This window comes from Entelurus aequoreus, linkage group LG16 (assembly GCF_033978785.1).
Source record: "Entelurus aequoreus isolate RoL-2023_Sb linkage group LG16, RoL_Eaeq_v1.1, whole genome shotgun sequence".
Classification (NCBI taxonomy): domain Eukaryota; kingdom Metazoa; phylum Chordata; class Actinopteri; order Syngnathiformes; family Syngnathidae; genus Entelurus; species Entelurus aequoreus.
Window position 1 is genome coordinate 53177795 of NC_084746.1, and position 13621 is coordinate 53191415.

At 40.1% G+C, this 13621-nt stretch overlaps 1 protein-coding gene across 3 annotated transcripts in view; it reads left to right on the top strand.

Annotated features, from left to right (window-relative positions):
• The window catches only part of LOC133631185 (GTP-binding protein Rheb), a 40614-nt gene that overhangs the window by 16109 nt on the left and 10884 nt on the right, over positions 1 to 13621 (top strand). For all 3 annotated transcript variants that reach the window (XM_062023334.1, XM_062023333.1, XM_062023335.1), the window contains exons 2-3: positions 8878 to 8949; positions 13497 to 13564. In XM_062023334.1, coding sequence (XP_061879318.1) covers positions 8878 to 8949; positions 13497 to 13564 — 140 coding nt within the window. The remainder of the gene's footprint in view (positions 1 to 8877; positions 8950 to 13496; positions 13565 to 13621) is intronic.

Consider the following 13621-nt stretch of genomic DNA (forward strand, 5'->3'; position numbering starts at 1 on the left):
AGTAAAAAATATTTGCAGAATAAAAATAATAATAATAAAAGTGCGACAAATTGAAAAATACAACTAAAGCGAAGGGGTGGTATGGGGGGGGGGAACTAGAAATGGTGACCTAGTGGGCGGACTCAGCTCGGGTCAAAGGCCAGCGAGAAGAGGTAGGTCTTAAGGAGGGTTTTGAAGACCCCCAGGCTCTGGGCTGACCTAATGTGGAGGGGAAGGCTGTTCCAGAGCTTAGGGGCGGCAACGGAAAAGGCTCTGTCCCCTCTGGTCTTTAGCCTGGATCTGGGGACCGCCAAAAGCATTTTATTTTGGATGATATACTAGTTACTATGGTAATCTAATTAGTTACTATGGTCATCTAATTAGTTACTATGGTCATCTAATTAGCTACTATTAGAGATGTCCGATAATATCGGCCTGCTGATATTATCGGCTGATAAATGCTTTAAAATGTAATATCGGAAATTATCGGTATCGTTTTTTGTTTTTATTATCGGTATCATTTTTTAAAATTTTTTTTATTAAATCAACATAAAAAACACAAGATACACTTACAATTAGTGAACGAACCCAAAAACCTCCCTCCCCCATTTACACTCATTCACACAAAAGGGTTGTTTCTTTCTGTTATTAATATTCTGGTTCCTACATTATATATCAATATATATCAATACAGTCTGCAAGGGATACAGTCCGTAAGCACACATGATTGTGCGTGCTGCTGCTCCACTAATAGTACTAACCTTTAACAGTTAATTTTAATAATTGTCATTAATTACTAGTTTCTATGTAACTGTTTTTATACGGTTTTACTTTCTTTTTTTATTCAAGAAAATGTTTTTAATTTATTTATCTTATTTTATTTTATTAATTTTTTAAAAAAGGACCTTATCTTCACCATACCTGGTTGTCCAAATTAGGCATAATAATGTGTTAATTCCACGACTGTATATATCGGTATCAGTTGATATCGGTATAGGTAATTAAGAGTTGTACAATATCGAATATCGGCAAAAAGCCATTATCGGACATCCCTAGTTACTATGGTCATCTAATTAGTTACTATGGTCATCTAATTAGTTACTATGGTCATCTAATTAGTTACTATGGTAATCGACGTCACAGCAGCTTAGACGAGGCACCAAGCAGTGTGGGCGGGAAGCGTTTCCACAGACGCGGAAGGAGATTTTCACAACAAAGTTCTAAAGCTTAGTGATATATCAGATTGTAGGTGGGTTTATTTTGTACACTCCGCGTTCATATTTCACTTTTTGTTGCGTTTCACTATGTCGATCGAACGGGGGTGTGACGTTCATATTTTGTCAATATTCAGTGTTTTATCCTTCATAGAAAAATGTAAAATTCCATTCCGTTTTTTAAGGCGGTCTGTCATAACGTTTTTAGCATTCAATCAGACATTATTGTGAGGTTTTGTATTAGTGTCCCTAAAAATAGATATACCGGCCCCCAGACACATTTTTTTCTTTAAATGTGGCCCCCGAGTCAAAATAATTGCCCAGGCCTGGTATAGTGTTATAAAGTTATAGTTTTACATGCTTCCGTAACAATTACAGTGGCCAGGGTATCCAATTAATCAACTGCAGAAAGTACCAGGCAAAAAAAAAAGCATGTTGCATAAATAATGACTATTACTGTGTATTATGTCATTTCCCGGCAGCACGGTGGAAAAGGGGTAAGTGCATGTGCCTCACAATACGAAAGTCCTGAGTTCAATCCCAGGCTCTTTCTGTGTGGAGTTTGCATGTTCTCCCCGATTCCTAGGTACCAAGGATTGGTACTGTATCGATTCAAATATAAAAAGTACCCATCCCCAGTGGCAACAATAGCTATATTTACAACTGATGGTCATGTATTTGAGGTGTGGTGTTTATTCCTTGTGTAACAGAGGCCTTCAGCCGTTTATGTTGGGAAACCTCACTCCTTAACACCTTAAAAGCCTACTGAAATGAAATTTTCTTATTTAAACGGGGATAGCAGATCCATTCTATGTGTCATACTTGATCATTTCGCGATATTGCCATATTTTTGCTGAAAGGATTTAGTAGAGAACATCGACAATAAAGTTTTGGTCGCTGATAAAAAAGCCTTGCCTGTACCGGAAGTAGCGTGATGTCACAGGTTGAACATTTGCACATTGTTTACACCAGCAGCGAGAGCGATTCGGACCGAGAAAGCGACGATTACCCCATTAATTTGAGCCAGGATGAAAGATTCGTGGATGAGGAACATGAGAGTGAAGGATTAGAGTGCAGTGCAGGACGTATCTTTTTTCGCTCTGACCGTAACTTAGGTACAAGCTGGCTCATTGAATTCCACACTCTCTCCTTTTTCTATTGTGGATCACGGATTTGTATTTCAAACCACCTGGGATACTATATCCTCTTGAAAATGAGAGTCGAGAACGCGAAATGGACATTCACAGTGACTTTTATCTCCATGACAATACATCGGCGAAACACTTTAGCTACGGAGCTAACGTGATAGCATCGTGCTTAAAAGCCTACTGAAACCCACTGCTACCGACCACGCAGTCTGAAAGTGTATACACTACCGTTCAAAAGTTTGGGGTCACTTGTAAATGTCGTTATTTTTGAAGGAAAAGCACTGTACTTTTCAATGAAGATAACTTTAAACTAGTCTTAACTTGAAAGAAATACACTCTATACATTGCTAATGTGGTAAATGACTATTCTAGCTGCAAATGTCTGCTTTTTGGTGCAATATCTGCATAGGTGTATAGAGGCCCATTTCCAGCAACTATCACTCCAGTGTTCTAATGGTACAATGTGTTTGCTCATTGGCTCAGAAGGCTAATTGATGATTAGAAAACCCTTGTGCAATCATGTTCACACATCTGAAAACACTTTAGCTCGTTACAGAAGCTACAAAACTGACCTTCCTTTGAGCAGATTGACTTTCTGGAGCATCACATTTGTGGGGTCAATTAAATGCTCAAAATGGCCAGAAAAATAGAACTTTCATCTGAAACTCGACAGTCTATTCTTGTTCTTAGAAATGAAGGCTATTCCACGAAATTCTTTGGGTGACCCCAAACTTTTGAACGGTAGTGTATATCAATGATGAAATCTTAACATTGCAACACATGCCAATACGGCCGGGTTAACTTATAAAGTGCAATTTTAAAATTCCAGCTAAACTTCCGGTTGAAAATGTCTATGTATGATGACGTATGCGCGTGAAGTCAATCGTTAAAATGGGAAGTATGCGGACACTTTGAATCCTATACAAAAAACTCTTGTTTTCATCTCAAAATTTTACAGTATTCTGGACATCTGTGTTGGTGAATCTTTTGCAATTTGTTTAATGAACAATGAAGACTGCAAAGAAGAAAGTTGTAGGTGGGATCAGTGTATTAGCGGTGGACTACAGCAACACAACCAGGAGGACAGAGATGGATAGCAGACGCGCTAGCCGCCGAACTCACCTTAACTTCCTCCGTCTCGCCGACCACATCTGTGACCGCATCTGTGATCGGGTGAAGTCCTTCGTCGCACCGTCGATTGCTGGAACGCAGGTGAGCACGGGTGTTGATGAGCAGATGAGGGCTGGCTGGCGTAGGTGGATAGCTAATGTTTTTAGCATAGCTCTGTGAGGTCCGGTTGCTAAGTTAGCTTCAATGGCGTCGTTAGAAACAGCATTGTTAACCTTCGCCAGCCTGGAAAGCATTAACTGTGTAGTTACATGTCGATGGTTTAATAGTATTGTTGATCTTCTGTCTATCCTTCCAGTCAGGGATTTATTTCTTTTGTTTCTATCTGCATTTAAGCCCGATGCTATCACGTTAGCTCAGTAGCTAAAGAGCTTCGCCGATGTATTGTCGTGGAGATAAAAGTCACTGTGAATGTCAATTTCGCGTTCTCGACTCTCATTTTCAAGAGGATATAGTATCCCAGGTGGTTTAAAATACAAATCCGTGATCCACAATAGAAAAAGGAGAGAGTGTGGAATCCAATGAGCCAGCTTGTACCTAAGTTACGGTCAGAGCGAAAAAAGATATGTCTTGCACTGCATTCTAGTCCTTCACTCTAACGTTCCTCATCCACGAATCTTTCATCCTCGCTCAAATTAATGGGGTAATCGTTGCTTTCTCGGTCCGAATCGCTCTCGCTGCATTGAAAACAATAGGAAAATGTGAGGAGCCTTTTAACCTGCTACGTCACGCTACTTCTGGTACAGGCAAGGCTTTTTTTTTACCAGCGACCAAAAGTTGCAACTTTTTCGTCGATGTTCTCTACGAAATCCTTTCAGCAAAAATATGGCAATAAATTAAAAAAATCATTTCAGTAGGCCTTTAACTGCATATAGAAACAGATGAAATAAGCCCCTGACTGGAAGGATAGACAGAAGATCAACAATACTACCAAACACTGGACCTGTAACCACACGGTTAATGCTGTACTGCCTGGCGAAGCCTAGCAATGCTGTTGCTAAAGACGCCATTGAAGGTAACTTAGCTACGGGACCTCGACAGAGCTATGCTAAAAACATTAGCTCTCCACCTACGCCAGCTCTCATCTGCTCATCACCACCCGTGCTCACCTGCGTTCCAGCGATCGACGGCGCGACGAAGGACTTCACCCTATCATCGATGCGGTCGGCGGCTAGCGTCGGATAGCGCGTCTGCTATCCAACTCGAAGTCCTCCTGGTTGTGTTGCTGCAGCCAGCCGCTAATACACCGATCCCACCTACAGCTTTCTTCTTTGCAGTCTCCATTGTTAATTGAACAAATTGCAAAAGATTCACCAACACAGATGTCCAGAATACTGTGGAATTTAGCGATGAAAACAGACAACTTAAGCTGGCTACCGTGCTATTTCAAAATGTCTGGTTCAACCAGTGACGTCACGCGCAAACGTCATCATACAGAGATGTTTTCAGCCGGAAGTTTCCCGGGAAATTTAAAATGTCACTTTATAAGTTAACCCGGCCGTATTGGCATGTGTTGCAATGTTAAGATTTCATCATTGATATATATAAACTATCAGACTGCGTGGTCGCTAGTAGTGGCTTTCAGTAGGCCTTTAAGAGCTTGTGCTTGACATGGAGTTCACAGCTTGGGTTCGCTATCTGGCTCGATGCCAAGCGTGCATGACTATAATTTGGAATATCCAGGTTTGAGCCCATTGTGGGATGGAATCAGGCTGCATCAGGAGGGTTGCACTTGGACAGCATGGCTCAAGTGGTAGAGTGGTTGTCTCCCAACCTGAGGGTTGCGGGTTCAATCCTCAGTCCCCCAGTGACCATGTCGAAATATCCTTGAGCAAAATACTGAATACTGTTGCTCCTGATGCGTCATCAGTAGTTAAATGTGGGAATAGTCTCAAAAAGCTTTGATTACCTTGAAGGTAGAAAAGCACTATACAAGTAAAATCTGTTTACCATTTAGTTGAGCAGAGGCCACTATTTGAGGACATTTTGATGATTGTTGTGGTCGAGTGGCCAAAAAGTAAAATTTTGGTCTCATCACTCCAAATGACTTTGTTCCAGAAGTTTTGAGGCTTGTCTCTGTGCTGTTTGGCGTAATGTAAGCGGGATACTTTGTGACATTTGCGCAGAAATGGCTTTCTTCTGGCCACTCGAACATGCAGCCCATTTTTCTTCAAGTGCCTCCTTATTGTGCATCTTGAAACAGCCACACCACAACCTTTCAGAGAGTCCTGTATTTCAGCTGAAGTTACTTGTGGATTTTTCTTTGCATCTCGAACAATTTTCCTGGCAGTTGTGGCTGAAATCTTTGCTGGTCTACCTGAATCCCTCATTTTCCACTTCTTAATCAGCGTTTGAACACTGCTGATTGGCATTCTCAATTCCTTGGATATCTTTTTATACCCCTTTCCTGTTTTATGCAGTTCAATTAACTTTTCTCGCAGATCCTTTGACAATTATCTTGCCTTCCCCATGACTCAGAATCCAGAAACATGTGTGCAGCACTGGATGAAAGATGCAATGGTCTGTCAGAAGCCCAGAAACTCACTGACCTTTTATACACACACATTAATTACAAACAAACAGGTCACAGGTGACGATTGGAACCTTGATTAGCCATTCAAACTTGTTTGTGTCAACTTTTGTGCATGTTATCAGATCAAAGTCACTGGGGTATGTAAACTTTTGATCAGGGTCATTTGGGTACTTTCTTTTGTCATTTTGATTTAAAAAGAGTATACCCAGTTGTTTGCCAATGAATAGCTTCACACAACCATTAAGCATGAGTGGAAGAAAGGTTTTTGTGTTATCATTCATATTCTCTGGAGAATGGCCAATAAATCATAAATTCTCCCGGGGTATGTAAACTTATGAGCACACAACTGTACCATTAAACCAGAGAATCCAACATAATGAAGGGACAAAGAGAAACCGTACCTCACACTGCCTGTAAAAGCCATCTTTGCAATGTATAAAGAGCACCGACAACCCTTAAACCAGCATTTGTCTACCTTTTAGATGGAGCATCAGAGCTGTGTCAACTGGTGGAAATATGCTCACGCGTTGCGTAGCTTGCGGTCCCTCTGACGACGTCTTGATTTATTTACATCCCTTCTGTTGGTCGGGGCAGACGTGTGACTTGCAATTAGGCCGATAATACGTATTGCTGGACAATATATCGACCCACAAATTATTGCCGATAAACTGTATTATTGTCAGCATTATTTTGACCCTAAATCAAGCACTAACTTTATCATAAAATATATACAATATTGCAAGTAACCCTTTCAAACGAAATAAATCATTATTTCTCATTAGTATTTTCTACCATTGTAATTGGAAGGTCAATAACTTTGAATTGTCCTAAATAAGTAAACAAATTGTATAAAATAAACAAGTGGTTTTCTACTGCTAAGCAAAAATTGCACTTCAATAAATATTCACCATCGATTGCAGTTTTTTTCCCAATTGGGTCGGGTGGTTTGTTGTCTTTTTTGTGTTGCCATCACGAACACATTTGGCTTATCTTGCTTCTTTGGGTTGAAGCTGCAATCATCTTTTTTTCCTCAGAATTAATGTTAACTTGCGGTGTTTCTCAAAAGTGACGAGCGAGGCTCTCTGTCAGTGCATGCTGTGTGTGTAAGTTAGCAGCCCCGCCTCCGCCCACTAAGACAAAGATTGTGGATGATGCCTGACAGGAGTGTTCCCTCTGTTCATTTAATTTGGCTATCGGTTAAATGCACTCAGGTGCTTTGAGCAATGCACAGAGTGATTGGAAAAATATCACACCCGAACATAGCAATTCATTGGCGCCGGCAAAATTATCAAGTTAATTTTCCTTTAACGGCTCAGGCCTACTTTCAAGTCTTTGGAGTTGGAACTAATAATTTTTCAACGGTCAATTTTATTGTTCATATACTGTAGCTCTGAAACTGGAGGAGGTGGGCTGTGTGACCCCTGAATGAGTGAGGCAGAGGAAATTATGTACATTTCAACAAGTCAACGCTAAAGAGGCTTCAGACTGTACAAAATGTGGCTGCCAGACTTTTGACCGGTGCACCCAGAATAGCCCATATCACCCCCGTTTTATCCAGTCTTGGCTTCCAGTTAAATTCCGCATTGAGTTTAAGATTTTTCTCAGGTTCAAACACTGATGACATCTATTAAACAAGACAAGGAATCAAACAGAGACAGAATTAAATTTGGCTCAGTGAGGAGAAACGCGTACACATGCACCCTTGCACAGTGTCACCACGCTCTGACGTAAGGTTGCACGCCTCCTCTTTTATTTGGACTTTCCCTGATTACATGGCAACAGCTGTTTCTAAAGGGACAAGGGTCGTAAACAGCCATCGCCTTTGATTACAAAACAGTTAAAAGAAAAGGTCGGTTTAAAGAAAAGGTCATAAACAGCCGTTGCCCTCGGTCACAGAACAGTTAAAAGAAAAGGTCCGTGTAGAGGGGAGTCAGGTCCTGCTTCCGCTTCACTTTGTAGTTCTCGGATCAAGACAAAATCTTTCTGTGTTTTACAATACATCAAAGAAACAGAACACCTTCATTTTGCTTCCCATCCTACACAGTGGAGTTTTACAAGCCTTTTTCTTGGTAGGATCAAAGACAGCTTTTGTCTGCTCGCCGGGTGAGCTGAGCTCATTGAAACACAAAGTTTTGTGATAACTTAGATACAATTATTATGACAATTTTAGTCCTGACATTCCGTGCGTTGCCTGGTGGGGCCCCTCAGTACATCACTGAATTGCTATGCCCCTACTCTTCAGGGCGCAGCCTGCGGTCTTCAGGACAGGGTCTTCTAAAGATCCCAACAAATTGTTTTAGAACCCGTGGAGACCTGGCATTCCAGGCTATAGCTCCCAGACTCTGGAACAATTTGCACCAGTCCCTCCGTGATCTTGACTGTGTTGAAACTTTTAAGAAACATCTGAAAACTTCTCTTTTCAGTAAAGCTTTTGGTTACTGCACTTTTTAAGTATCATTTTTAATCCACTTTGTATCATTTTTATGATGTTGCCCCAGTTGTTTTAAATTGAATTGTTGTTTTACTTCACCTATGTTTTGTACAGCGCTTTGTGATTTTATCTGTGAAAAGCGCTTTGTAAATAAAATGTACTTACTTACTTACTTACTTTTTGAAGGTGCGCATAAACGTCCGCCGGAGGGGGAGGAGCCAGCCTTAAATGTATTGCGGTGTGCACAAAAGCACACACTTTCTTTAATATCCCATTTACTCTCATGGTGGCTCTGATCTGACAATTTTACAGGACCTCAATGTGAAAGAAGCAACTGTAATGATATATATCCTGTTTTAGATACATTTAGGAGGTGCCAAGAAGGTCTGCAACCATTGAATTTCTAAAGATTCTTCCATGTGTTCTTCTTGACTGTTGTTACAGGAAAGTCCTCTTTGACTATTCAGTTTGTTGAGGGCCAGTTTGTGGACTCCTATGACCCGACAATAGAGAACAGTAAGTACTTTGTTGATATTAATTACATGTGTGAATGTCTGGATTATTCTTGCCTGGTGTTAATGTAACATACCGTATTTTCTGGACGATAGGGCGCACCGGATTATAAGGCGCACTACCGATGAATGGTCTATTTTTGATCTGTTTTCATATATAAGGCGCACCGGATTATAGTTCGCATTAAAGGAGTCATATTATTATTATTTTTTTTGTAAATGGAAAACACTTCCTTGTGGTCTACAGACATACTTGCCAACCCTCCCGTTTTTAGCGGGAGAATCCCGGTATTCAGCGCCTCTCCCGACAACCTCCCGGCAGAGATTTTCTCCCGACAAACTCCCGGTATTCAGCCGGAGCATCACATTTGTGGGGTCAATTAAACGCTCAAAATGGCCAGAAAAAGAGAACTTTCATCTGAAACTCGACAGTCTATTCTTGTTCTTAGAAATGAAGGCTATTCCACAAAATTGTTTGGGTGACCCCAAACTTTTGAACGGTAGTGTATCTCCAACATGAAAAGACGTGTGCATTTTCTTGGGTGTGACTGCTGGTACTGCGATCAACAGCCTTGCGCTCAGAATTAAGTGTGAGTGGTCATATGTTTGTGTTGTCTAGATTAGAGTCAGTAAAAGGTGTTACAGATATTAGATGTGTTGAACACATCGCACACAGCATGATAACATGAATGTGCAGAGAAGGATCGTCTCGGTGGTAAAAAGCCCTGTATAGTACATGCAAAATTCAAATTCAAATTACCGTATTTTTCGGACTATAAGTCGCAGTTTTTTTCATAGTTTGGCCGGGGGTGCGACTTATACTCAGGAGCGTCTTATGTGTGAAATTATTAACACATTACCGTAAAATATCAAATAATATTATTTAGCTCATTCACGTAAGAGACTAGACCAGTGGTTCTTAACCTGGTTTCGATCGAACCCTAGGGGTTCGGTGAGTCGGCCTCAGGGGTTCGGCGGAGCATCTGCCGCGGAGGTCAAGACACACCCGACTCATCGTGTAAATAAAAACCTCTCCCTATCGGCGTATTATGGATACCCCCGAACAATGTTCCCTCTAATTTTCCATCGGATTTGCAGGTGTGTAATTTGTTGTGAGTTCATGCAGTGTGTTGGTTTTGTTCTTTGAACAAGGTGATGTTCATGCACAGTTCATTTTGTGCACCAGTAAAAAAACATATAACTTTGTCTTGAATTGGAAAAAAAAAAGTTTTATTTTTCACGAAAGAAGGGTTCGGTGAATGCGCATATGAAACTGGTGGGGTTCGGTACCACCAACAAGGTTAAGAACCACTGTACTAGACGTATAATATTTCATGGGATTTAGCGATTAGGAGTGACAGATTGTTTGGTAAACGTATAGCATGTTCTATATGTTATAGTTATTTGAATGACTCTTACCATAATATGTTACGTTAACATACCAGTTGGTTATTTATGCCTCATATAACGTACACTTATTCAGCCTGTTGTTCACTATTCTTTAGACATTTTAAATTGCCTTTCAAATGTCTATACATAAGTTTCCCCAAAAAATGCGACTTATATATGTTTTTTCCCTTCTTTATTATGCATTTTCGGCCGGTGCGACTTGTACTCCGGAGCGACTTGTACTCTGAAAAGTACGGTAGGCGGTTTGCACCACTTTTCAATTGTAGATCACATGCAACACCACGTCCACTCATATGGACGAAAAAGTATATCTCGATATGTTTGGGATGGGCTGGCGAAGTTGGTAGAGTGGCCGTGCCAGCAATCGAAGGGTTGCTGGTTACTGGGGTTCAATCCCCACCTTCTACCATCCTAGTCACGTCCGTTGTGTCCTTGGGCAAGACACTTCACCTTTGCTCCTGATGGGTGCTGGTTAGCGCCTTGCATGGCAGCTCCCGCCATCAGTGTGTGAATGTGTGTGTGTGAATGTGTGTGTGAATGTGGAAATAGTGTCAAAGCGCTTTGAGTACCTTGAAGGTAGAAAAGCGCTATACAAGTATAACCCATTTATCATTATTATTTATCATTACTTAAACTCGATATTCGATATATAGCTGGATATATTTTCCGGTGAAAATATACAAATAAAAGATATTCATTTTTGTCAGTGGCACTTTTATTAACCCATTTAGTCAAGATGGGTATTAACGTCACAAAAAAGAAACTGTTTAAGTAGCACAGAATTACATAACATAAATAAAATAGAAAAAACTAAGAATGTATACATAAAATAGGAAATATTTTTTCTACATAAAATAAATAACATAGCTGTGCAAATAATACAAAATGTTTCAAACTCAGATAAAAATAATAATTTGCAGGCAGGCACTTTTTAATTTCCAGCTACTATCTGTGATGAGGTGGGACTTGTCCAAGGTGTACCTCGCCTTCCGCCCGAATGCAGCTGAGATAGGCTCCAGCACCCCCCGCGACCCCAAAAGGGACAAGCAGTAGAAAATGGATGGATGTCTTGTTCTTAAACACCAATGAAAATGAAATGTAGCATTTAGACAGGCTATACTTAAGCAAATGTCATTACATGTCTGCCACAATCATGGGTGTTGTTGAATGTGTATTCCACCTCTTCCATGCCGAGAGCAGTTTGGATCTGGGCGTATATGGTAAACAACTCAAATGAATGTTTTATCCAGACGCATACATTTGTCCAAATGTGGCCAAGTGGACACATTGTGGGTTTCCTGGATGTCGTCTACATCGCTAAAAGAACAATCTAACGGAGAGAATCCCTCTGCCATATTCCACTAGTTTTTCTAAATATATAAATCGCCCACTTGAAAATTCCCCCGATATTACGATATTTTCTTTATTTATATCTTAGATATACAAACTCGATATATCGGCCAGCCCTACCCACTCATAATACTTGCTATGTAAATTTTTGCACATGCTAGTTAGTAGGGGTGTGGCAAAAAATCGATTCGAATTTGAATCGCGATTCTCACGTTGTGCGATTCAGAATCGATTCTCATTTTTAAAAAATCAATTTTTTTTTTTTTTTGTGATTTTTATTTATTTTATTTTTTTTTTTAAATTTGTTTTAAAATTTTTTAAAATAAAAAAATAATTAATCAGTCCAACAAAACAATACACAGCAATACCATAACAATGCAATCCAATTCCAAAACCAAAGCCGACCCAGCAACACTCAGAAGTGCAATAAACAGAGCAATTGAGAGGAGACACAAACACCACACACAACAATTGAGAGGAGACACAAACACCACACACAACAATTGAGAGGAGACACAAACACCACACACAACAATTGAGAGGAGACACAAACACCACACACAACAATTGAGAGGAGACACAAACACCACACACAACAATTGAGAGGAGACACAAACACCACACACAACAATTGAGAGGAGACACAAACACCACACACAACAATTGAGAGGAGACACAAACACCACACACAACAATTGAGAGGAGACACAAACACCACACACAACAATTGAGAGGAGACACAAACACCACACACAACAATTGAGAGGAGACACAAACACCACACACAACAATTGAGAGGAGACACAAACACCACACACAACAATTGAGAGGAGACACAAACACCACACACAACAATTGAGAGGAGACACAAACACACAAAAGTAGTGAAACAAAAATGAATATTATCAACAACAGTATCAATATTAGTTACAATTTCAACATAGCAGTGATTAAAAATCCCTCATTGACATTATCATTAGACATTTATAAAAAAGAACAATAGTGTGACAGTGGCTTACACTTGCATCACATCTCATAAGCTTGACTGTGTCCAATATTTTCACAAAGATAAAATAAGTCATATTTTTGCTTCATTTAATAGTTAAAACAAATGTACATTATTGCAATCAGTTAATAAAACATTGTCCTTTACAATTATAAAAGCTTTTTACAAAAATCTACTACTCTGCTTGCATGTCAGCAGACTGGGGTAGATCCTGCTGAAATTCTATGAATTGAAAATTGTTTTGAATCGCGCTAAATCGAAAAAAATCGATTTTGAATCCAATCGTGACCCCAAGAATCAATATTGAATCGAATCGTGGGACACCCAGAGATTCGCAGCCCTACTAGTTAGCGCATGGTATTTGAGTCTTAGTAAATAAGGCCCTTACTTTTAGAACATCATGTAAAACGTCATTTTTGCATAATAGGGACACTTTAAATAAGTGCAAAAATAAAAGTAGTGAAGATGTCAATCTCGCAAGCATTTCCATTTCCAGACACTCAAGTGATTCCAGTCCAAACTTTGCCTCGCTGTTTCCCCCGACCTGTGAGCTTATATTCTCTAGTGACTGGTAAGAGCGAACGATGTGGTTCCATAAATAATTTCACAGCGCTTAAAGTGAAGTGTCAGCGTTCCTAGCGAGAAAATCAGCATGGGCAAATATCGATGTTCCTGCACCGGATGAACCCGCTCAAAGAACGTGTGGCAGATTTAGAAGACAACTGCTCGCCGTAGCTCTCAAGATGTGTCACAGTCTTGTCTCTTTTCTTCTTCTTCCCCTGCAGCGTTTACTAAAATGATCACGATAAACGGACAAGAGTATCATCTTCAGCTGGTGGACACAGCAGGACAGGTATCACACACAGGCATTTAATTACATACATACATATTCATTCCTACTCCTTTTTGG